Genomic DNA, 26,808 nt, shown 5'->3' with positions numbered 1-26,808 from the left:
TATGTGTTTCAGATCATCATCACAAAAAAAAGACAAAGATAAATTCAGTAAATACAAAATGCAGGTTTTAAATGATGATTTCATTTCTTAAGGGAAAAAAAGCTATCTACCTGGCTCTATGTCAAAAAGTAATTGTCCCCCTTTAAATCAAGAATTAACTGTGAATAACCTCATTTAAAAAAAAAAAATCTGAGTTCAATTTCACTAGCCACATTTAAGTGTGACAAATATGCAAAAAAAAAAAAAAAAAAAAAATCAGGACAAGGGCAAATACTTTTTCACACTATTGTACACAGTGTACTGTGGGTTTATCGGAGCCCTTTTGTTGACAATAATATCCTGCTACAGCCAAAATCTACTCTGTAAGAGCAGAGAAAACCATGACAGTGATGCTGCTTGCCAAAAAAACAACAATGAGCTTAAATACACTAAACAGTTCTGTAGAGCTGAGTGGAACCGCAGAGTTGAGTTATATTTCTGTATGGGTTTGACACTAAGATGGTCATGTACCAGCAGTCATGGGGTCCATTGTTAATACAAAAATAACATTTACTGAAACACTAGTGTAAGAAAATTAGGGGGAAAATGGTGCATTTAAAGACAGATGAGGTATGAAATTGTATTAGTTAATTAATTTGAATCGTGTGGCTACCTTGTATCATATACAGTACCATCTTCAGATTGATAAATTTAAATTTTTTTCAGGACACTTTAACATATTTTTGGAATCTGACAAATCCAACATCTCTGCCATCTGCTTATATCTGTCGCTAAAGGGTGCTGTGATTCTCTGATGCAGCTCATCTCAAAAAAAGAGGTGTTTTTTTGTATGTAAGGATAAACATCAGGGGACTAAAGTGAGTGCCACACAGTCAGAATTACAAACAAACGAAGACAAACAAAATAACATCTCAGCCTTAGTACGGTGTACATGTGTTGACCTGAAGTGCAGGCTTATTTTAGAGTGGACCATAATCACATCTCCTCCAGCATTGCTCTCACGGACTCTTCTCTGTCTCATACCAGCTGGTTTTCAGAGCTCAGGAGACAGGAAACCACAAAATAATTCATAACAAATGCTTGTGCCTGAGCTGCACGCTTGCCAAAAATGCAAAGTGTAATTTCAATCCAATTTAAAGATGGCCTTCTGTTAAGGTCTACAAGTTGTTTTAGCTCATTTTGTTAGCGGAAACACAACTCTCTTGCATGTGATGATATAAAATTAAGGAAGCAATTCAAGTGAATTTGCCTTTTATCCTTGTACGAGTTAAGGACACACTAAGGACAGAGGAGGACAAAAAGAAGCAGCAACTCCACAGCTTCTTAGCGGAGAAGGGCTTTCTGTTCTCCAAGTGAATTCAACTAGACGAGAGAAAATAACAGCTATTCACCATAATCCCTACTGAGGGGAAACTAAGCTGCTGTTCACTTTCTGTTCATTTCTTTTACTTCAACATTCTCCGGTTTACCTTCGGCTGTAGTGTTTGCAAGACTATGTAGCAGATAAAGTAATTTTTCATTGGTTAAATCACATATATTGCAAAGATTGCAGGTTTCATTTGGAAGTATTTCTGGGTTTTTGTTGAGTATACTTTATATAGAGTATTTCACCTCCGCTTTGTTACTTTGATTATTAAAAATTATCCTATTATCGGTGTAACTTGTATTAAAATGCTGCCGTTGGATTGTCACCCAAACCATAAATGTTGGACAACAAATCCTTTATCTTGTAATGTTGTTTGGGCCATTAAAATTTCACCATAGTACAGTAATGACACACCTAGGCATTTTTTATGTGATTTAGCAAAGATGAATCTGTGACAGGTAAGCATAGCCCATTTAACCTGTAATTACATCCAAAGGGATCAGCCAAGCGCCTCCGCCAGGAGAGAGAGAGGCAGATGGACAGCAGGGTCACTAAAGGCTAATTAATTCCTTTTCATAATTTCTCAAGTGCCAAAGCAATCCATTAGACATGGCTGGCTATAAATCATTTTAGCCTCAACGAGCGTGCCCACCTTCGTGTGTGTGTGTGTGTGTGTGTGTGTGTGTGTGTGTGTGTGTGTGTGTGTGTGTGTGTGTGTGTGTGTGTGTGTGTGTGTGTGTGTGTGTGTATTGGGCATATGTAAGTCGCTTCTGTAAACAAAGCATCCCAGGGATTTCCTCCAACATAAACACCCATCAAAGGCAAAACACCACCAGAATTTAAAAATTTGTGTGAATATATTTCTGTGTACTGTGTTTGATTAATTATTAGCTGGGCAGTTCAAGCAGTTTAAAACCTCATCAGACAATGTTTCAATTTCTACTGACAATTAATCAAAGCTTTCTGGATCGTGGTGATTTCTTTGGTGACAAGTAAGTTGTGTTCTCTATCCTAATCTTCTATAGAATCATTTCACAACATTGGCTCTAATGGTACAAACATTTGTCTAAGAGATGATGAAAAATAATACTGTTATGACTTTCAGTGAAACACAGGACTGTAGAAGAAATTAGCAAAAACAAACCAAAAAAAAAACCCCTAACAAACGAACAAACAAACAAACAAAACAGAGCAGCTACATTTAAAATCTGTCTTTTTCTAAATAAAAATAAAAAGCTGCAAAATATTTATTCATCGTGATACAAAAGGCTGTGAAGTAAACTTACACGAAAAGAAGGGAATTAAGCTGCAACACCTATTAATATGCACTTTCTGGCCATAATAATAGTGATGGTCACTGATTTTATCATTTGGAATTATGTGAAGGACAGACATATCCCTCTATGGCAGTCTTGGGCATTGTACGCCTCCCAGGCCACATCCGACCCTTTGGTTATCCCTGACTGGCCCATGTGAGGTCAACTGGAAAACAGGATTCAAAAGGAAATAGGTATACATCATGCAGTATGTTGATTAAATGTTGATTGAACAGTGATAAAATTTTGGTGTTTTTACTATGTCTATTTCACAATTTCATTGCCTAATTCTAACATCTACTCTTACTCTAAATGAGATTCTAAATGAGCTAAATGAACCTTCCACCACTTGGCTATGCCTAGAAATTCTGTCTATAAAAATTATGAAGAGAATCGGTGACAAAGGGCTGTCCTGGTGGAGTCTACACAAGTTCAATGTATTGTTAGCACTCTGCACTTGTACAGGGACTGAATGGCCCGTAGCAACAGGCCAGACACCCCACACTCCCATAGCACCTCCCACAGGATATCCAGAGAGAGGCAGTCAAATTCCTTCTCCAAGTCCACAAAATACAAGTAGACTGAATGGGTCTACAGCTGTACAACATCCAGAGCCTTCAGGAACTCAGGGCAAATCTCATCCACCTCAGTGGCCCTGCCAACAAGCAGTTATTTAACTACCTCATGGACCTCACCCCCAGTGATGGGTGAGTACCCCTTTTCCCCAGACTCTGCTTTCTCTACTGAAGATGCGTCAGTAGGATTAAGCAGGACCTTGAAGTAGAAGTAGGAAATTAGAATGAAAATGAGTGAAAATGGAAATTTAGAAAAAATTGGAAATCGCTAATTCTGAAGTGTTGCAAAGTGGAAACGATGAAAAATTTCTTTCAAGCGAGAATTTAAAAGACAAGAATTTTTTATCTATGTTGCCTCTACTCATTTCCCCTTAATGTCCCAGCACTGACTCCCAGAGCTCCAAATCATTTGTGATAGAAAGGCAAAGGTCAAAAGAGGTTGTTCCTGTACACTGGATATGTCAACATAGAGCATAATGAGCCATGATGAAACCCAAGCTCAAGAACCTCAAGGACAGACCGCTAAACCTTGTGCTAATATAAATAGCAAACCTTGCAATTATTTTTTTCAGTTTAATTACAAAAATTAAGCTTGAATAATCCATGGCAACTTTTTTAATGCTTTATTTCTCTCTCTTTTTTTTTTTATTTTCTAATGTTTCTTGTTGGGAACATAATTCTCAGTCTTACATGATGTGTATTTTTTGTCAGTACTGGAGTCCAGTTACCCCCTACAATTTCAAAAACATCTACAGTATGGAAAAAAGTCTTATTTCATTTTGACATTCTGTATAATAAGAATTGCTAGTTCCCTAGTCACCCTGCCCCCCTACTCATTTACAGTGAAAAATATGGAAAACAAAACGCAGCTGAATAATCAAGAGAGAACACATTGCACAGCCCACACTGAGTGAAGGAGACTGGAAACAGCAAGAAGTGAAGAAGAAATGAGATTACTGTGTGTAAAAACTGTGCCATAGGTGTTTTCTTTATACTCTGCAGAAAATAAAAAAGAAAACTACAATCATGTTCATGGACTGACAAGGAGAGGAGACACAGAGAGTGTAAGAAAAGAAAGAGAGACCATGATATATTAAGAGTGAGTATGATGAAGATAAGAGCAAGAAAGCTTTGATGGGGGAGAAGGGGAAGATGAAGGGAGTACTGGCAGTTTGTTCACCCTATCAGACACTCTCCAAGTATGGACTCTGAGCTAATCTACTCCCTCTTTCTCTTTCATTTAATCACTGTCACTTTTGTTCTCTGCATTCCACTCACACTCACACTCACACTCACACTCGCATTTAATTTATTTCTCCTTCTTGTCCTTGTTTTTGTAAAATGCATCTGAGATGCCTCTCAACACGACATACTATATATATATATATGTATATATATATATATATATATATATATATATATATATATATATATATATATATATATATATATATATATATATTCAGATAATATATATAACTTAATTTTATTTCTGATGGATTTGCATAAACAATGTGCAAATGTATGCATGTACAAAGACACCAATCTTTACCAATTATTTAGAATAAACTACATACTTCTGTTCTCTTTGTTTGATAGATGGAGCGCACACAGTTAATTCTGCTTGTAACGGTTTCAGTGTTTTTGCTGTTGCACTTAAAAAACATCTACCAAGAAAAATTGCCATCACTGTGTCTCTATAAATTAGCGTTCAAACTCTTTTATTATAAAGCAAAATGTTATATTAGCTGAATGTGGTTTAGCAGTGTTTTGAAGAAATAAGCAAGGCATTTCCAAAAGCTTTATATATCTTTCAGCATTAATGCTACCTTCACAACTGGATGGTTCCTCACCTCTTTACCCAAGAGGATATTGTTCAAAAAAATACAAAAATTTTGATTTATTGGACCACAGAACAGTTTATCTAATGTTGCCTCATCTATCATCTTTGCCTATTGTAAATGAGCTTAATCCCAGAACTATTTTAGTTCCTTGCTGCCCAATGATCACAGCTATTTAGTATCAGTTTTTGGCTTTGTTAATTGCATAGACATTTTTCCTGAGTCTTAATCTTTTCCTGCAAATTTCTCTTAAGAAATGGTTAAAATGTTGTAATATTTGCACTATATTAAAGTAGCTGTCCATGTGACCTTTCAGAACTCTGAAATATGACACAAAAAAACATGATTTTCAGGCTCATGTGACCTAATATAGATCTATTGTGTGAAAAGTGCTGCACAAGAGTTTAAACATCTTGTATTGGATAACTGTTTTTACAGCGTGGAAAGAAAAATATTTAGAAAAGTTATAATTCTACTTAAGTAACTTAGTTGTGCACACGTTGCATATTCAAAATATATTTAAAATACCTAAAGTAAATTTACTTATTAAGTGTAATGACAGTTTTCAGGATCATATAGATGATATTATTGGATCACAATTATTGATTTCTTGATGTGTGCATCTCTTTAATTTGCAGCTGTTGATGAATTTAATTACTCACATATTGCTGGGTAGCTTAAACTATAATAATGCAATTTACCTGCAAAACAATATGTAACTATTGTGTTGGTGTGTGGAATTGTAGCCAAGTTTTATATATTAACTGGTAGTTATGGGGCAATGTGTTTCAGGTCATTTTAGAATAGAATAGAACTTTATTGTCATTATACATACAACAAAATTAATCATTATACAACAAATTATATAACGATATTCCATCATAATATAACAAAATTGCGTAGATTGCGAAATTTACAGAGTAACGAGAAAGTCATGTAATGACTAGTGTAACAAATTTCTCTGGCGAGTAATTAAGTAACATAGTGAATTACTTTTAAGAAAAATAACAAGTATTATGTAATGCATTACTTTTTTTTGAGTAATGAAAATCAGTGGCCTCACATTACATCATATTGTAATGTAAAGACCATACAATAATTACAGAAAAATCCAACCATCAAAATAACCCCCTGTGAGCAAGCATTTGGGGACAGTGGGAAGGAAACCTCCAGCAGAAACAGTCTCAGGGAGGGGCAGTCATCTGCACACCATTCCCCACGTCTGGACACCCCTCTGAGAACCTGTTTCAACATTCTGCAATCACACACTTCACTGTTTTAATCAATGACATGTATTGGACAGTAGCTGATCAATAACACGTGACCATGTAATTTACTTATGGACATCCCTTAATGCTTGGCCCAGTTTACATACTGTACATACTCCATACTCCAGGATGGCAATATGCAGCTACAGGCCAAAGGACGAGAGTAATAGCAACTAAAGGAGCTCATAAATTTATATCCTGCAAACATCAAGGTTAAATTATGGCTTGAGTGCATTTTATTCAGTCTGAGAAATAGAGGTACATAGATGAGGGTTATGTGTCAGGTTGCACTCATCCTTCTTGCCTTTAGTTTAAGTAGCCCTGAATGGCTAACAGCTCTTTAGGTTTGATTGCCAACATCACCATCAAAAGGAGGTGAAGGAGAGCAGTGAATTAATAGATAGGAGCTGGGGAGTGCTGCTGCATCAATAAGTCATTGAACAGGAACCAGGAGCAGGGGGTGGAGCATAAGAGGCAGTTCATATCATAAGACAGGCACGTATCAGGGAAGAGGAGACTCAATAAGGAGTGTCATACAGGAAAAAGGTGCTTTCCCTATTTGGCCTTCTAGCCCAATTGTACATCAGAAGTCCTCTTACAAGAGTACTCATCAGTGGTAAATTAACACTCATATCACAGAAGGAAGCAATGCAACCTGTCCAGAGCACTTAAACCAGAGTGGGTAGAATGAAGGGTACAGGGACAGTGAGAAAGGGTGAGTGGAGCATTTGTTAAAGAGAGGATGATGGGGACATTGGGCAGAATGAGTCAGATTCTCCTACAGCTGTCAGGGTGTGGACATTCTTGGCTGATACAATGGGCTTGTAGGATCAGCCGTGGCAGGGTAGGGAGCAGTATGGTTATTGTTTGCACGGTCATCCAGCTACAGAATATGAGCTGGAAGTAATTCTCATCCATTTTGGAGCTTTTAACACCATCACCAATGAACACCGATGGAAAACTGACAACTGGATTTTTACTTGTGTTTTCCCACAAGGGGGGAAAAAACTACATCACTGCATTCTGTAACCATTAGACCATAATATCACAACTGCAGAAGGGTTTTGATCACACAGTTGAAGACAGAGAGATTAAAATGGCTGAAAAGAAGCTATGAAACACGTAAGAATCACATCAGTCAGTGGAAGCAGTAGATTGGGACAAAAAAAAAAAAACAGAACTAGCAGGGCTGTGAACCGTATCAAGAAAAAAAATATAATCTGCCTTTCTAATCAGATGGTTTTACAGTGCAGGTGTTTATTGCGATTAAAAGCCCAAACAGCTTTTGTACTAATTGCTCATTTAGCATTCAGTAGTAGGACAGCACCTGAATAAATAATACTGTACATGTTTTGTTCTTACAGACAAAAACACTTCATATAATCCACTCTGATCAGGTGCTAGATTTGGCTGGCCTCTGTTTGACACAGAAATGCAAAACAAGGCTAAGAACAAAAGATCAGAGCCAAAACTCCACTTTTTTTTTAAATCAGGAGAAGACATGCTGCATACTCTATGATCGGGTGTATTCTACAGTGAATATAGTGTGAGAGTGCATGCACAGTCTGTGGGTGTAGGTATGTATGCGCTTCATAAATATGTGCATATGTAGATAAGTGTGGATTTAGCTCCATGTGTATGAGAGCTAGAAACAATCTCTCCTCAGCAGTGTCGACAGTGTGGCCTTATCCTCCTGGTGGCAGGGTGTTTGGAGAGGGATAACTCCCAGTTCTACTGCATGACTTAAGACCATCTGCACACAACTTGACACACAACAAAATTAGTGAACGAAGCTTCTTTTTTTTTTTTTTTTTTTTTTTTTTTTTTTAACCAACTTTAAAAGGAGCTTTTGAGTAGCAGCTCATAAAGGAGGGAGGAATTGGAGACAGGTGCTTGTTAACATGTCATCTGACGGCAAGTAATGCAGTGCATGTACTTCCTTGAACACTTATGTGTGGTTCTTCACTCCAGGAGGGGCGACTGCTTTAGTTTGGTGCCATTTATCAAAAGCTCGGGGTCTCACTGGGAGCAGTAATTGGAAATTTCAGATCAGGATATTTAGTGCTAATTAGCAGCATTACACGGGAAGGTGACAAGTGACATCCACGGCACCCCTCCAATCCACCCATTACCCACAGGGGTGAGAGGAGCAGAAATATCAAGACAATTCCACTAACAGGGTCTGCATCAGAGTTGACTTAAAGTGCTAACTTAAAAGGTTAACCGAAGCTGCCTGGAGTAATTAATCCTTCCAGCCTTTTCAGTTCTGTCAAACCCCTGCATCGTTTCCATGTTCTGAACTATGTCGTTGTCCTGATATTACTGAAGAATTAAAAGCTAAAAGTCATTTTGGCTCAACTGCATAAAGGGCAAAGCAGCATGGTTACACCGAGCTAAAATTAATGCCTTTGCTCTCAGTCAAAAGAAAAGTAATAAAGACAAGACACTGTCATAAAAATACAGCAAAAATACAAAGGTTTTCAGTGTGTGCGAGCAGCTGTGTTTAGTCAGACTTTTCATATCAAGCCATGAAGAAAACACAGTCAGTTTCCACATCACCTAGCAAGAGAGGACATGAACATTTAGAGGATATCTAGGGTAAATAATAAGCTGCCATTCAGAAAGCCCCTTGCGATAGCCGTTTGTGGTTTTAACTGTGATCGACAGGACTGACATTTGCTGAGTCAACTTCAGACTGCAGTCCGCGATCCTCACTGGACAAAACTTTAACCTCAGCTAACATGAGCCATGCTCTGTCAACAACCTCCCTGTATCTGCCTGACGCTTGCTAACACAAAAACTGAAAGAGGCAGATAAATTAAGAGGCACATGTGTGTAAAAGGAGGGAGACAAGTGTAATACTTCGAGACATTGTGTTTGCACAGCTCAGAGACAAACTGAGCAGTCTGGTGCTGTGGAAAAGGAGTCATTAGCTGAATTTTAAGGAAATCCAAGAGTAATGCAGCAGAACTAAGTGGTCAAACAGATGTTGTCAAATGTTTGAATATAACGTACACAGATAGAAAACTGTGATTAGTGCATGCTGTGCTTTCATTACATGGTTCTATATTTGTGAGAAAGAATTACATATGAATTCAAAATAACAATAATAATAATAATGACTTATTTTGAGAAATAAATTTATGTGCCATAAGAGATTTTCTATAGCATTTTCTTTCATGATTGCTGTCCCATTAATATCTATTGTTGCACAGAGTCATTGCAGAAAATGATGCAAAACAATGAGCAGAACTGACTGATGGCAGTATTGGATTTGCCTGGTAATTTATTTTCTGGATTGAGCAGTCATTTTATTTAATAAGAATTTCTCAAGTAATTTTCATAGCATATTGTTAGTATGATACAAATTAACATATGCTCAGTCAAGGATTTTTTAATAGGGTAATCCAGTGAATTGTGATGTCCTCAGACAGAACATGAAGGGAATTTTAAAGGTGCAAATGCGTATAAAGACAGTGGAGAAAGAGATGATCCCAGTAGACTGTAGACTCCTGTTTTAAAATGCCTTAATGCCATAAAATGAGCATGTTTGCCACCTTGTACAAAAACAAACAAACAAACAAACTTGTGGTGCCAGGGTGGTTCAGCGGATGAGCCACTGAGCCACCCTGGCACCCCTGTATGCCACATGGCTGTGGTGCAGGCGGCCTGGCTTTGCGTCCGACCCGTGGCCCTTTGCTGTGTTTCTTCCCCTATCTTCACTGTACACTATCTAAAAAATGCCAAAAAGATATTTAAAAAAAAACAAAACAAACTATATTAATTTCTGTAATTACCACCTCCCTTATAACAACAAAAATTCAAAACTCAGAGTGAATAAAACAGTTGGTGATCTCACAATGGCTATGCCCATCTTTTATATACAGTCTATGATCTAGTCAGTATGATGCTTGCAGTTTATGGTGAGTCTGAGCTGAACAAAAACACATGCAGAAACATGTCTCTTGCTAGCTAACTTGCAGCAGTAAAAGGGCCAGAAGTAAAACTTCTTCAAACTGGATTAATGATTCAAAAAAACGTGTGAAGCCCCAGTTCACCTTAAGATAGCTGTTTTAGGCTTAACATTTAGGTTTGGGTTTCTAATTAAAATTCTGTTTGAAAAAACAGGGAAGTATGACACTTGATAGTGAGAACAGTTGGAGGAAATGGACTTGCATTTATATATACTGTAGATTGGAATTTTCCTTGTCATAATAACCACTTAAACCACTTTACACTACAAGCCACATTTACCTTTTTCATATTCATAGTACTTAATACATACACACATAATACAATACCGTACTTTATTCTATGCAGTTTGGGTGTTTCATCTAACTACAGATAACCTAGTCATGTCACCTATGTGATGATAGGTTAGCGTTATGGATAAAGGAATGTACTTAGTCAACCAGTGACCTTTTTACTGATAAAAACATCAATGTGGGGGCAGGTGTATGAGCATGACATTTGAAGGACTTTCATCTGCAGGTGAGATTGCAAGAATAAATGGAGTGTAAAGCTGCAAGGAGGTAACTTTGAAGTGTATGCTTGTGTATGAATTTGTCCCTCATGGGGCCTGAGGTCAAAAAAAGGTTTGCTCTGTTTTCGCTGCTCCTCAGAAAGTGTGTGATTTGGGAATTTTGGCAAAGGCCAGGAAACAACAGGATGTCCACTTATTGATGTGTTTAAATTAGCTTTTCAGTTTCCACCTTTTATGGGATTTTGTAGCATGAAATGTATTATTTTGTCCAATATCTTCCAAGAAACTATTGACATGCAGTTTCATATATATTATGTGTGTTTCCATTGTTATTCATTTGTAATCACAAGGGTCACTGGGGTTACTAAGGTACCGTAGTACTCTTTGTACAAACTCACACTTGTTTATATACTCACACCCTCACTATTCACTTCCTCTGTTCACCCTACTGACCCCCATTACCCCTCTGTGCTGACAGTGAGCTTTTCACATCCAGGGCACAGAAAAGGCTGCCCTGCCTTCCAAATGCTGACATGCTCAAACACACCCCTCCCATCATCACCCCTTCCACTGCACTCCCTGAGTCGCTCATTGCCTGAATTGCTCACCTTGTCCTATCTGTGTGCCATTCTGCAGCAGTCATCAGAATGAACTTTGAGTAAGTTTTCTGTGTCTTCTGGGCCCTGGTTTGTGCTATGTAAAGCCCCTGTCAGCTTCAATCTGGTGATCCAGGAAGTGATTGGAAGCAAGACACAGCACTGCAAAGGCTACAGTGCCTTGGAAATATCCACTGATCAGCTAAAAAAACAAAAAACTACTGACACCAATCTACTAGGTAATCTTGGATCCTATTGTTTATGTGGATGCTACTCTGTCATGTACCACATAACTAGCAATCTTTACAGACCAAGTACCCCCACCCCATGGGAACATTGCACTCTGCAGCATCCTCACAGTGCCGGATGCGAATGCGGCTCAAGACTACCAAGATCCCAAGCACTGACCTAGCCAGTAACCTCCCAAAATGAATATCCGCAGGATGCGCAAAACCCCACATGAGGGTTCATAAGAGACCTACAAAATATTAGGCAAAAACTTTATCAATTATGTGTTCTTAAGAAGCCGTGACATGCACATTAAGCGCTACGTTCCTGTGCTCCTGGACTGGGCTTCTTAAGTGTTTCTAGTGATACTGATGAAAGTCACCTTTGAACAATTCTTTAAATCATTTTAGTTTTGCTGAACCAGAATAGGCGGGCTGCTCCCCTAAGCTGACTGACTGTCTAAATGCAAGCCAGTATTGATTGTCCTTCCTCGGGCCATTCGCATAGCCTTGCTGAGGACACATTAAATGTGTTATAAGTCATTAAGAGCTCCAGGTCTCAAATCTCACATATCTAAGTTAAAATGTATTGGCACACCGTGCTCTGACAAACTTTGTTTTTTTTTGAGGCACCCTGTAGGTGTGTACTGACACCTGTGTTGCGTGTGCGTTTGTGAGCTTGTGAGAGTGTGAGAGTGTGTTGGTATATAAGCCTGGGTGAAAGCACAGTATACCCTTTCTGTACTGTGCTGAACATTGGGGAGCATGTGTCAGTGCATGGTTGTGTTGGGTACATGCAGAGACATTGAATCTGTGTGTGATTGTGCTTGTGGTTTGCGCGTGTATAGGGAGCCGACTCGTCCTCTTGCTGCCTCGGGGGCTCAGAGCCCATTTCCTGTTGTGCAGTGTGATAAGTTTCCCTGTCAGATCCTCCCAGCACCACTATATTTCTGATAAGCTCCACTGCTAGTTTTCCCGACCTCTGGCACAGAGATCAATTTGAGATTGATTCAGAATGCCCTGCTGGGCTGAACTGGAAGATCAATTTGAGATGGATTGTTCATGCCAGGGGGCCAATGACACGCAGTTCAGTGCTCACTTGCTTTCTCTCCTTTGCTTTCTTCACCCCTCGCTCTCCCTGAATGCAGTTATTTCTTCCTCTCTCTGCATTTTTCTCTCCTATGTACTCCTCTCTCAATTGTTTCACACTTGTCTTGTTACGGTATTACACCCTGCCTGTCTTTCAACTTTCTGCATCAATCTTTATTCATGCCTCCTTTTTTCCACCTGCTTGCCTTACATTTCTTCTCCCGGTGTAGAGAAGGCTGTGGGGATAGAGATGACTTCATTAGCAAAGGGACCAGCTCCGGTAGAGTGATAAGCCTGTAGGACAGGAAAGATAACTCATCTGGCCTGGTAATGCACACAGCCACACAGTATGTGGATATAAACCAATACACATGCATGGACACACACCTGCACACACACACACACACACACACACACACACACACACACACACACACACACGTGCTGCTGGAATTTTTTTTTTCCTGGGGAATATAGACCTTCTTGCCATTATGCCCTGAGCCACTAGTGTCACCATTGCTGGCTCATGACCTTATTTCCAAAGAACACGGTGTCTGCAGCCAGCCTGTCACTCTGTTGCTCCTTCCTTCGTACCTCTCTCTCTATTCATCCGTCTCTTATCGTCTCTGTTGTTCTCTACTGTCTCAAAGGGGTTTGACAGTGGCCCTGAAACCAGCAGATGCACTTTCCTTCTGTCTCCATAGAACGCGACCTTTCCCCAACAGTACATCCACCTCTGACTGCACTGACCTTTACCTACAGTCCAACAGTCCAACACCAGTCATCTCGCAGGAATACACTGCATACGGCACATCGTGCCGGATGCATCCATGCGGAGAGGAAGCTGACAAAGGACAGAAAAGCTGGACAGAAAAATGAAAATGGCAGTTATGTTGTAAAATTGATGTTCGTGTGGAAAGGGGAGGGAACAGTAGGCTTTGATGAATAGTTAGTGGGCTGTTTTTGGCCAAGGCACAAGTGAAGGCTGCTACCATGGTCTCTCGCTTATGCACTCTCTCAGACAGTCAGACTGTCCTCCCTTGGCACTCTGTTGTACACACAAAAAAAGACAGATGTAGTTGTGAGGAGAACAAAAAGCTTCACAGAGAAGTTCACACTACTTTTACTCCTCCTGGCCAGTCACTGTTTGTCATATGTCAGATTGTTTCGGAAAGGTTCCAAAAAAAGCAACAAGCGCTTTGTTGAAAGCATACTAATGTCTTGACTCTTCAATATGGTTTGCTTTCTGTGAGAATTTCCTGTTATTTTTAATATAATAGATGTATAATAGATTTCTATTTTTTCACATGAATGAATCTATTGCAATACTTCACCCCTTTAAATAATGCGGTGTTCAGGTTTTGACACAATTAATTCTCAGATCTTCTAGATTTGGGAATGAGCCATGATATTAAACACGGAGACACACTCTCGCACTCGACTGGCCTCATTGTCTGGCAGAACAACAACATCGCTACTCACAATGAAAACACAGATACATTAGTCACACAGACAAAGAACTTCCTCCACACTTGATTTAACTTAATTTTTTTCCAAGGTGCAGACATAAGCAGAATATTTGTGCTATTTGTAAAGATAAATTAAATAGTGAGAAATTCATCACAGTAAACTGGAGTACACAGCAAAAGTACTTTTCAAATTTTCTTTGTTAGATGACTTTTGAACGTAGATAAAAACTATCAAATATCATATCCCTCGCTCACTTGCTTTTTGCCAAGTAAGCAAAGACATGGTAACGACTTTCAGGTTACGAAAGGATGTAAATAAATGCGGAGGTCTGCAAGGTGTTTATTTTACCCCTACCATACAAATTCACACAATCCCATTCGTGAGCTCACGCTAGACTACTGCGTGAATCAGGAACAACCTGAAATATCATATCTAAACCCAAAGCCCATGCTGGGAAGAACACAGGGGGTGGTGTAATCAGGTTTTGCATCTATTTTACATATTTATTTCCATGTTTAAATGTTAGAAGCCGCAGAATTCTATTTTTCACATTACTAATACTTGTGAGTTTTTTTTTTTTATTTCTGATTCTGTGCAAAAAGTATTCCTCTCTCTTTAAATAATGTTTATAAAATGTCATTTTAAAAAATTATTACAACATCTTGTGCACACATTTAGCTCTGGGTGGGCATCATAACAGCTGGTGGTCAGCTGTGTTGTGACAATTGAGAACCACAGAACTATATCCAGCAGAAAGAGGTCATTCTTAGAATTGGTTAACATCAGCAGTGCCTCCATTTGCCCTTTGCTTGTGCACTGCTTGTGGTGGATTTACAGATGTCAGCCAATCGAGCCTCAGGCAAAACCGTCACACAACTGTCAAAACAGGTGTTGTATGAAAACGAACGAGAAGGAGGAGGATTATTTTTCTTAAAGATGCGTATGTTGGTTTATGGATTATTATTCTTTCTCTCTCTCTCTCTCTCTCTCTCTCTCTCTCTCTCTCTCTCACACACACACACACACACACACACACACACACACACACACACACACACACACACACACACACACACACACACACACACACACACACACACACACACAGCTGCCTTGAAGGACAACTTCAGATTTATGTCCTCTGTCTTTTTTTATTGGTTATGGTGACTGCATGCTGCAACATAACAGCGACGCTTAAGCTACACTATAACAAAAGCTGACTGCTTAAGAAACCAGCAGTGAGATGATGATTTAGCCAGATGTACACCATGCACAATTAAAGCAAGTATGTTTAGTTTAAAGCTGTAACAGGATGTGGGTGTGTTAACGGCGATGGATATGAATCTTCCTGAATGTTTGAAATTTCAGATTCTACTTTGTCTCTTTTCTTTTAAATAACTTGGTTTTTGATTTAAACCTGTGTTCATTCTTCTTTCCCCCATCATATGTTGTTGAGTGATAGCAACATATTCCCATTCTCAGTGGAGAGTACACTCAATGGCCACTTTGATGGGTGCACCTGTTTAACTGCTCCTTAACCCAAATATCTAATCATATTTATGACACAGTTTGTGCCCTTTAGTTTGTAGACAAAATAAGAAAGGCAAAGCTTTGATGGCTTTAGCATGTGCAGCGGAGAAATAGTAGAAAGATCTTGAAGCTGCCAGGCAAGGGGAACAGAAGTCCACAGAGAAGATTCATGGATGTAGTGAAGGAGGCCATGCAGATGGAGGCAGATGATCTGCTGTGGTGACCACTATAGGAACTGACCAATAGAAGAAGAAAACTTTGGGTCCTTTACTACCAACTGAGCATTATTTAAACACCACAGCCTACCTAATTATTGTTGCTGACCATGCCCATCCCTTGAACCCAGCTTCTGATGGCTGCTTCCAGCAGGATAATGTGCTACAACAATGATTTCATTGTACTCAAATGGCCTCCCCAGTCACCAGATCTCAATCCAATAGAGCACTTTGGTACGTGGTGGAATGAGAGGTTTAAATCATGGATGTGCAGCCGATAAATCTGCAGCAACTGTGTGATGCTGTCATGTGAATATGGACCAAAATCTCTGAGGAATGTTTCCAGCACCTTTTTGAATATCTGTGCCATGAAGAATTAAAGCATTTCTGAACGCAAAAGGGGGTCCAACACAGTGCTAGCAAGGTGTACCTACTGACCTGGTTGGTGAGTGTATAATGTTACCATAACCAATAAAAACAAGAGCAAAAATGAAAAAAATCAGAAATATGTTCATATTTGCCCCTTCTGCCCCCATCAGACTCGTTGAGCTGATATAACAGATGGGTCTGCTGCACTGATTCCACCCTAACACAAACTCCTCTATGAGTAGCCCCTCTGATAATTAAAAGAGATGAAAGAATATTAAAAGAATGAAGTGCAAAGAGAAAGCAGACAAAAATACCAAAGACCAGATGCTCAGTACACTTCCCCTCGGTTTCAAGGCTACCTCCCCTCCCCCTCCTCTGTGCCTCTCTCCTTCCCCTTACCACTGAGATGCCAAATGGAGCAGATAGTAAGAGTGAATACTGTAATAACCTCAAGACAGACACATTTCTAAGAAAAAACTATAACCACAAAACTCAGGACCAAGCATAAGATCTGCAGAGAATGCCTCAAAAGTCTTACCATATAACAAGGGGGGGTAGAAAAGACTTGAGTTAAGACTTGTTAAATCTATGGTTCTGTGACTGAAGTTAATGTGGACTTGCAACACTGTGCCTTGGTGTTATTGTTCTGACTTAATTATTAGTGGTTGGAGAGATAAAAGACAAACAAAAAAAAAGACAAAACAACCAGGTTTTCCCCCTGGTCTCCTATTCCAAGCCATGGGTTAACTACATATTGACCACACACAAACACATACACACATACTCCACTGAGATCCTTCCTATAGCACCTGAGCCTTCCTATATGGGCCACACAGTACAGTGCAGTAAGCGTTTGTAGTAATGCAGTGGAGCACACAGAGGCCACGACTGCAGCATCAACAGCATCTGGGTTGTGGAACATTTGCCATGTGCTACACCCCATCACTGTTTCCACAGCTGGGGCTCACCAATAGAAAGGACCTGTGACAGTCAGGAAGCATGAACGATAAATGATGACAACACTCATATGTTGTCGGGGTCGCTCTAGAGGAAATAGCCTGGGGGGGAGATATAGTGCATGAAAGAATGGCAGTGGGAACAGATAAAATGGAAGGAAAAAAACAGGTTTGCTATCATGAGACAAGAAATGACTTGCACTGCATTAAGACATAAAATTAAAAGCTTTAACTGGGTTTTACTATCAATAGGGATTGAAAATTTTATTTTGAACTTGATAATCCAACTTTCAACCAATAATAACAGTTTAGAAAGGCTGGTAGACTACACGGTCTTGGATGAGCAGATTACACTGCTTTAGCATCTTAGACATGACTTAGAAAGTTTGTTTGCAAAGTAATCTAGGCCACAGGCAAGTATTTGTTGGCCAGCTCTGTGAGAATAGTAGGAGGCACACTGCTGCTAGCAGCACAGAGCAAGATTACTGGAGTCTGGACAGAGAGATTTTTGGTACCTGCCTCGCAATGTTTTCATTTGTAACTGTGGCTGTATTGCTCACATTTTCCTTAGAAATAAAAACCTATATGGAATGTAGAGGAAATGCAGATGCTGCCTTCCAGAAAACCCAAAATAACATTTTTTATTCCTTTTTTTTTTTTTTTTGCAGTTTAATATCATGCATATTTGATTTTGCTAGTAGTCTAATGGTCAGCAATTTTGGTGTGTCTCAGTTACTACTTGATGAAATGCCCCTTAAACTGTATGGACAAGATTGTCGACCTATAGGAATCCTCACTGCATTATGATTTGTGGGTTTTACTGAAATGGATTTCCTTATATTTGCTACACTCGTTCATGTTCCTTTCTGGATGAATTATAATAATGAAATGCTCTGACTTTCCCAGCATGTCTCAATTCAGGTACTTCTGTTGGCATGCAGCACTCATGTAGTGCATTTGCAACTTGATGTGCCTCTAACTACCCATGATGCTAAATTCATCTACAGGGAAGAGAACAATTGTGTTCATAAAATCTAAATGACAACAGGTGTGATGTGTGGTTTGAGCTGCAGTGCAACTGCCTTACAAAATGGTCACCCAGAGGTTGATAGTGTTGCACATTTAACCTCCGGGCAAGGTGGCAGTTGGGCAGTCCGGCCATTTGGTCACTGCAACTACTTGCAATCAGTCGACTGGCCAGCCACCGATTTTTCCTAGTTGCGAGGATGTTGCTGTCCTAGTTGTATTCTAGTGTGACTGAGCCACTACTGGCAATGAATCCTGCTCCTGTGGTGTGAAAATTGTTTGGTGTGATATATAACTAAAAGAACGACCACTGAGGGTGAGAAATATACAGTTTTCTGCATTCAATTTTTGGACAGTTGTGAGTACAACATCGTGTATTCATGGTGCACTTCATGTACCTGTACTTGAAAGTGTGAACAGACTCAAAAAATACACACAAAATACTCCAAAAAGTTTCAGTTTGAGACAACAAATCCTGTGTGTAACTCCTTCAAAAAAATGAACAAAAACATGAAGTGCAAACTAAAGCTAGCGTAACACTATTACGAGCTGCAACTGTGCACAATAATTTTAGAGGTCTGGGGCCAGGAAAATCTTTGACGAAAAGTTAAATAGTTCCCACTGAATACCAAAGAGTATTTTAGTTGAAACGCCTTCCCTGGTGTAAGTATGTAAAGGATGTGATTTAAGACACACCGTCCATCATTACTGTTAAAAACCTGCAAAACTGCTTATGCCCACAAGTCTACGCTCTAACTGATAAATGTTAATATAGTGAACTACAGTGGTTATTATCACATCTGCTTACCTTTAGCGCAGCATATTCTATAAACATGCTGAAATGAAGATTAACATTAGGCTTAAAGCGCCACTGCACATAGCCTAACAGAGCTGCTAGTATATCCGTAATCTTATGCTTTTGCATGTGTTAACAGGCCGGACATGTCCTGTGCTTAGTTTAGCCAGATGGACGTGTCTATAAGCCTCAAATGACCACAAAAATCCAACATCGTTTGCTCTAAGCCCACGTCATCTCTGTGAAATATCACAGAGGCTATATGAGGCTACATTGGGGATGATACCTCAGGTGTTTTCCACTTGCTGTTAGTCATTGTGAGTATGTGTGTTGTATGACTAACCTCATTAATGCATGCGGTGCTGTTGAATAACTACATGGTGGAAGGGGTGAATAATGTTTGGGGGTTCAAGGTTTATACAGGGATGGTTAGAGGGAGTGGAGCACAGGCAGAGAGTTGGATTAACTGTTTTCAAGGACATACTGTCTACATAATACATAATGACCCATATTGCACTATTTTTATATCTACATACCACTCTACTATATGATGAAACCAAGAGAGGTACATGAATGCAGCTGCCTTGAATTGAAATTCATCAATGTGTATTGTGGAGCTGGAAACACATGTGAAGCCCCTGTTACACAGAAGATAGAATATTAATGAGATTTTCTGATTGAGACCGGGACAAACAGGCTGCCCTCAATATCATTACATCTGTTAATATTCATTTTCTATTCTTGTTTGCATTCTTAACCCACTTTGCATTTTGTTGTCCTAGAGTGGTTGTCCTGCAACGTATTTTAAAAACTTGTGTTTCATTATTCAGCTGCTTGAATGTTAAAACACCTTTATATCCCTTCAGAAATTCTCATTTGATTTAATGATTTAGTGAATTTTCTAAATGCTTTGCTCTTTTTTATTTTTCCCCTTTCTTTTTAATTATTTTTGAAGTACATACATGGACTTCCAGAGTACATAGAATGGACTATTAGTCAGTGAGTGCTACAAAATGAGGATGCACCCAAACTTAAAGACGGTACTTTTCTGTGGTTTGCGCTCATAAAAGGAGCTCTGGTCTACAGAGCTGCAGCCAGAGCAAACGATGCAGTTCACAGAGAGAGCTGGAGTTGAGTAATGAAGGCATGAACAAATTCAAACAAGCCCACACACTGTCACCCCCCCCAGCCATCTGAGCACACGGTTTACGTTAGTGTAGCTGCACACCACAGTATTGAACCGTCAGCAATAAACAGTAATCAGCTCCAATCGTATGTGTGCACTACATCAACAGATGGACTCAAACACTGACTGATGGAGACAGCACCTCTGGCCAAAATCAATAGCAGCTTACATACACTGGTATGACGCTAATAATGAATAATGCTGCATTGATTGGAAAGCTGAGGTGCAACCATTGAGTTACAGATAAAGGGCTGAAGCAAATAATAGAGCACATGATTATCTCTCTCTCTCTCTCTGCCTGTGTGTGTGTGTGTGTGTGTGTGTGTGTGTGTGTGTGTGTGTGTGTGTGTGTGTGTGTGTGTGTGTGTGTGTGTGTGGTGGGCGGTGTCATACTCACCCATAAGTGGTGTTGCTGGCCCTCTTACTGGCTGCCCTAGAGCGGCTTGACTTCAACTCTCCACTCATACTCGTGTCTGCATGAAAGAGCAGCCAATTAACATTGTACTGATACAGGAAAGAGCAATATACCGCAACGCAACAAAGAGTGAGCACCAAACAGACAGGAATCTTCAAATGAGTAACTGACATGCACATTTGGTGGTCATGTTTATCCTACTCTAAGATTTGCAATAGCCAGTAGCTGTTTTCACGTCCACCTTCCTTCATACCCAGCTGACTGCTCCAGCCACTTTGAGCTAGCTGTTTACTCCATTTTTTTATTTCCTGTCTACAAGGATACATTGGAAACTTGGCACAAAAGCTCAACTCTGATCTCACTCTGTCTCTTCAGCAAACAGCTTTATATTCCTGTTTGTACAAGCCATTTAACCATAAACCATCTTGATTACAGGATATGCCAGCAGCTCACTGCTCTCACTGTTGTTGCTCTCTTGTCGATTGTTACCAAAGGTGAGTAAAAGACAAAAAAAAAAAAAAAAAAAAAAAGCATTAAAGAGAAGGGGAGTGGAGCGGAGAGAAGTCCGGTCTAACGTGGGCAGATGGGTGGTGAATGGAGTGTGACTGGGCCAGCTGCACATACACTCACACAGCATGATTGTCAAATGGCTGGAAGCGACAATTAATTAAGTATGGGTCTGAATGTGTGAAAAATTCAGATGTATGTTATGCAGACATGTAGTAGACATAATTTCCTGACAGTTTGTAGTCACACAGTGGATGGCTTTTCGACAGGAGCTGACCTTGCTGCTGACACCTAATTGGTTTGAGCCATGCATTCATCTGTAGTAAACTACTAATGTGTATGAGGTATAAGGACTACAGACAAAACATGCAGTAAAAATGGACATGTTTTCAATATCTCAAAATGCACTGAAGTGCCCATATTTGGCAGAATGACGGTGGCATTTCAAATCTAACTGCAACTGATTGAAGAGTTTTGAATAATATGGAGAATTAAGCAGAAAAATTAAATGTTAACTGTCTAGATTTTTATGAAAATTGTAATGCACCTTTTAACACTGTAATTATTAAATCCACACTGGATTGGTTATATTTTCTATGCACATAGTATTTTCATGAAACAGTAACTACATCTCCTTACAGTAAAAGGACAAAAGATCTACACCTTATCTTTTAAATATAATGGCTCGGTATTGTGTGGCAGGAAAACAAAACAGAATTTTATAATGAGTTTGCCGAGCAACAGGATGACTGCATGATTGACTGCATGATGAAGCCATTACACAGGAAGAGAGGGGAGGATGCTGCTGAGCACAGTTGTGTCGCTCAACAGGAGCAAAACGTCAGGAGGTAATCAGAGTGCTATCAGAGTAAACAAAATCCTATATACACCATAGTTGGCTTCTCCTTTGCAGACTGCACATACATGCCCACGCATGTATGCAAGTACATATATAGGCATTAATTGTTTTTTTGTTGTTTTTCTTTAGCAATATTGGTATCACTTTAAGCACTTTTCTCATGAACAGCCATGTTTCACCATTGTCATTCTTTATCTGGTTATACTATTTGTATTATTTGAGGGCGATCAATGTGTTAACAATATCTGATGTTTTGCTTCTCATGGGTGCCTTTTCACAACTATTATTATATTTTTTCCTTCAATTTTAGATGAAAGATTTAAGCATTATATTTGACTTAAATATAAATACACAATTAAAACATTAATACATCATCAGTGTGTGACACAGCAGTTCTGTACAACATGCAGGAGTGTATTTTGCCATTTCACCTGATCTGTTTCATCTTGATTTTGCTGACATGCCTGAATGTTGCTAGTGCCATTATTGTTGCCTACTACTAATATTTTACCCATAACAACATTGTATAATGACTCATGACTCATTTACAAACCAGATGATTCTATGACAAGGCTGAGAGATTCCAGTTACAAACTGGCAGGTAGATACAGAACTCAAACAGCAGTATAATCTGATCGACAGTTATTTGTAAAACAGGATAATAGAGCATCCGAGGACACATCAAGGTCACATGCGATCAGTTGTAATGAGTTATAAAGCCTCAGCCTCTGCTACAGTCCATCACTGTGCTTTGTATCAGCGGATGTCAGGCTGAGTGCCAGAGTGCCGCTTCATACCGAGCCAAAGTTAGAGCCAGCTTAATCACACTACCTGGAAACAAAATTACAGAGACAGAAAAGCTTTTCTTATTCTGAGTTTTCAGAGGCAGAAGAAGACTAAATTTCCCTTGAAGATCCCAGTCAATCAGCATCCATCCTGCTCTGAAGAAACCTTGGATTCTGCATCAAACTTGGGAAATATGAACCTGTGTATTCACCTGCCCACATACACCCATAAGTTGCCTTTACCTGTAGTTAAAGACTTCACGCTGTATGTATGAATGAATCATCAAGACAGTCACCGTCTCTGCAACGCACGCATTAAGCAGACTCTGTGCACAGCACTTACTTTATTTTCACAGATTCTTTTTTAGCAAGCACCCTCATCTTCTACAGAACGCATGCACACATGCACGCACACGCACACACACACACTCACTTGAAGTCACGGATGTGTGGGAGATTGGATAATGTGATCAGATAAAAACAGCTAAATCTGCCGTCTTCTATCATCATTTTTATTTTCATCCAGATTCTTCAATTTAACACGTGCCACGCTGAACTGCATTCTTAAATGTTTGATGTATTTTTCAGTGTAATTTGATTCAACATCTTGATTGAGTAACTAACTTCAGCACAGATTGCAAATGCTTGAGCTGCTGACTGACACTGAAAATCTCAGAGGGATTTAATTCAAATAGAATATTTGGTAACGCTGCTCACTCATTTATTTGCTTTTCTGAAACACGGCATCCTAAAAGTAAAAGAAAAGAAAGCGTGCATGGCTGAACGCTTTTGCAACAATCGTTCAAGTTAGGACTGCAAAACTGATTTGAATTTAGCAGCTAATTTGCAAAACAACCCTTATAAAAGATTAAGCTTCAGTAAGATTTTTTTTCTTAAGCTTGCATTGTTTTTTGTCTGTATTGTACATTTCCTCCTTTCTTTTGATGACATTGGTTATTGGCATTACTTAAGCCCACTACATTTTGATCATTGTGGCTCAGAACAAATTTGTCAAGGTACAGTGCAATTCACTACAAAGCAGCAAAACCAGATTAGCAGAAAATAACTTTTTACTAGTTTAGTTTTGCTTTAGACTCACAGTTAAATAGATCATCTACATGTTTTACCGTATTTTCTTTTGGCAGCCAGCTGTGGATTGTGATTACAGCATTATAAAGATCAGAAAAAAGGCCATTCTTTTTTTTTTTTATACCCTCACTTCTCATACAGTTTATTAATGAATCCACATTCTGGTACCCTACATATGAAGGTGTTGACGATATTGAAGTAGACGTGCAGTGGCTCTTGTCAATATGCTCCAGTCTCTGTAGTTTCCACTCTTGTACATAAATACAGCCAGCTGTATAATATAGATTATTACTTATAGATCAAAGAAAGAACAAATGCAAAATAGAAAATATATTGTCTGTTGATAATGAATACATGGCAAGTTGAGAGAGTTATTAGTGTGCTAAAAACTACACAACAGCAGTGAAACAAAGGGCAGCTGCCATGACTTTATTTATACGCTCTGAAAATATTCAACAGTTTTACTGTGAAGTCTTTGAGTCTATATCGAACTTGCCTGAAGCCTCGGCTTCCCCAGCAGACATGTAGCTTTGAGAACAGATTGACGTTTCCAAACTAGTGTGGAAGTTGTGAGAAGATGTTGGCACCCCGCCTGCATGGTAAAGTAGTCTTATTAGGAACTGCTCACAGAAGCACCGTTCACTCTGCAGATGAAGAAAACTGAAAACAACGCTCGATCCATAACTAGAGATTGGGATTATAACATAATCAAGCTTTCAGCCATTTATGTAGCACAAGCCTATCCAGACTAGACCAGGTGCTGACCTTGCCAATATGAAAAACAAGCTTGGCTTTGATGAAGCACCTTACAGTTTTCGCTTGAAGGTAAATGTGCCTGAAACACCCCTTAATGCATCACAGTGTTTACATCCTAAAGTCCAGTGCCCCTCATAGTACCACAGTACCTTTTGCAAACCAGCATGTGATTGGACTAATGTTTAGGGACAGGGTAACGCAAGAAAAACAGCTCAGAGGTACAAATAAAAAGAAACCTGAGCTTCAGGATGAAGTGCAGAGATGAGCACACACAGGCTGAAAGGCTTCCTGACTGAATTGCTAAAAATGGCAGTGGAGAGAAAAGGAATAAGGGGAACAGTGGAAAATACTGTGTTTCAGTAACACTGTGCTGCATGCAAACATCCACTAAAACATGCATTCTCACACATGCAGGAAAAAACTCCAGTATACTCACATCTTGGACTGAACAGGGTCATATCAGGGATGCAAAAACAACCAGAAGACTGTGAGTGGAAGGACTGGCCAAGGATTTCTTTCCTTCTGTTTTATAACTCTCTCTTCTTATGTCCTCACTCTCAGACTGTGCGCGCTGTGTTGTTTGTGTGTGTGTGTGTGTGTGTATGCTTAAGATGCTGTTTGGCTGGCTGCTGTGATACTACTGAGTCAGTGATAAACCAGCTAGAGAAGCACCACTGGGATGTACCAAATGTTTTCTTGTGGGAGGGGTGGACAGGAGCACTAGGCTGTTCCATTAGCAGGAAAACTGAAAGGACGGTAGGATGAGTGTGCAGCTGCTCCCCCCCCAGCAACAGGAGCATGGCCGGAGCTTAGGGCTTACAAATTCCAGCCAGGCGAAAAGGAAGCTGCTCCATCGTATGTGTGTGTGTGTGTGTGTGTGTGTGTGTGTGTGCACTTTCATGCATGTGTCAAAGAGCAGAAGCCTGAAGGCACAGTGTGTACTTGTTTTACTTCACATTTGCATTGTGCAGAACGTGTAGTCTATACTGTCTGCAAGACAGATAAGTGATAAGAGGGTCAATTATTCGGTTATTACTGATTATTTACAAGAAAGACATTTCAACACTCTAAGGACAAAAGGGAGCTAATCCCCCACAGACTCCAGTGCCACTGATGAAGTTGTCTGCTAGGTTTCTCCTCAATCATGATTTGTCATAATTTGCCCCTCAGCTGTGTTTCAGGTGAATTTTGAAGCATTTTTAAGACAATAATCTGACAAATAATACGTCTTGCTTTGCCAATAGTTGTATTGCTGGCCTGCCTGAGAGGTCTGCTCTCCAGTTTTGGTGAGTGAAATTCTAGTATTTTATTGTAATAATAATGTTTTATTGTAATATGCATGCAGTCCATGGAGCCAATGGTAACTTAGCATTCCACACTTTTGTTAAAATGTGGTCACTTCTGGCTTCATAAAACAAACAAACAAACATATCAGTAGCTAAAATGCTAATGAAGCTCCAAAACCAAAAAGTGAAATCACGGTAGCTATGTCCATCTTTTATATACAGTTTATGGTACACACACATTATGAAGAAAGATGTGTGTTAGCCTCAGTGTAATTTTGTGAGGAAGGAGACTAAAGGATTAGTTATAAATGCAGCAAATATAAAGAGAAATGCTATAAATAGTGGCTTAATCTCTACACAAAACCTATGCCATACTGGAGGCAAGTTACATGTATGAGAAATAAACTGAAGATTTCATTGCAAGTAATGTCACATTTCTCACATTATTTCCATCACTGGGATCTTGATTATAATTAATACTGTATCGGAAAACACACCCAGCAGAATCCCTTTTTACGTGGTGAAAACTGTGCATGCCGTCTAATCGTTGTTCCATTTTTGTTGAGCAGTAGTTAGAGGGAGAATACACCTGAGGGCGTTTAATCTTTCTAGCTCCCGAGGAGGGGGCTTTCATGTAGGGTTTAATTAGCTCCTTTAACAACCAACACAGAGTAAGACTGGCTGCAAGCCAAACTTTAATCTTAGGCAACTCTAAAATGATTATTAGCTCTTTTCACACAACACTTAACCCAGGCACAATTGCTTTATTAAACTGTTAACCCTTGGATAACTGTGTTGTCAG

General features: G+C 39.4%; 1 protein-coding gene across 3 annotated transcripts in view; it reads right to left on the bottom strand.

Annotated features, from left to right (window-relative positions):
* LOC115775555 (heterogeneous nuclear ribonucleoprotein C-like) overlaps positions 1-25,346 on the bottom strand; it is a 35,063-nt gene extending 9,717 nt beyond the window's left edge. The window contains exons 1-4 of one of the 3 annotated variants that reach the window (XM_030723061.1): positions 25,157-25,346; positions 24,957-25,020; positions 24,461-24,556; positions 20,707-20,782 (exon numbers count right to left, since the gene is read on the bottom strand). In XM_030723061.1, the coding sequence (XP_030578921.1) occupies positions 20,707-20,782; positions 24,461-24,488 (104 nt within the window). In that variant the 5' untranslated portion in view covers positions 24,489-24,556; positions 24,957-25,020; positions 25,157-25,346. The remainder of the gene's footprint in view (positions 1-20,706; positions 20,783-24,460; positions 24,557-24,956; positions 25,021-25,156) is intronic. The other 2 variants (XM_030723058.1, XM_030723064.1) reach the window with 2 other exon arrangements.
* Positions 25,347-26,808: the final 1,462 nt, after the last annotated feature.

Source organism: Archocentrus centrarchus, chromosome 3, assembly GCF_007364275.1.
Source record: "Archocentrus centrarchus isolate MPI-CPG fArcCen1 chromosome 3, fArcCen1, whole genome shotgun sequence".
NCBI classification, from domain to species: Eukaryota; Metazoa; Chordata; class Actinopteri; order Cichliformes; family Cichlidae; genus Archocentrus; species Archocentrus centrarchus.
Note: the sequence above shows the minus strand (reverse complement) of the source record. Positions and strands in the feature narration are given on the sequence as shown.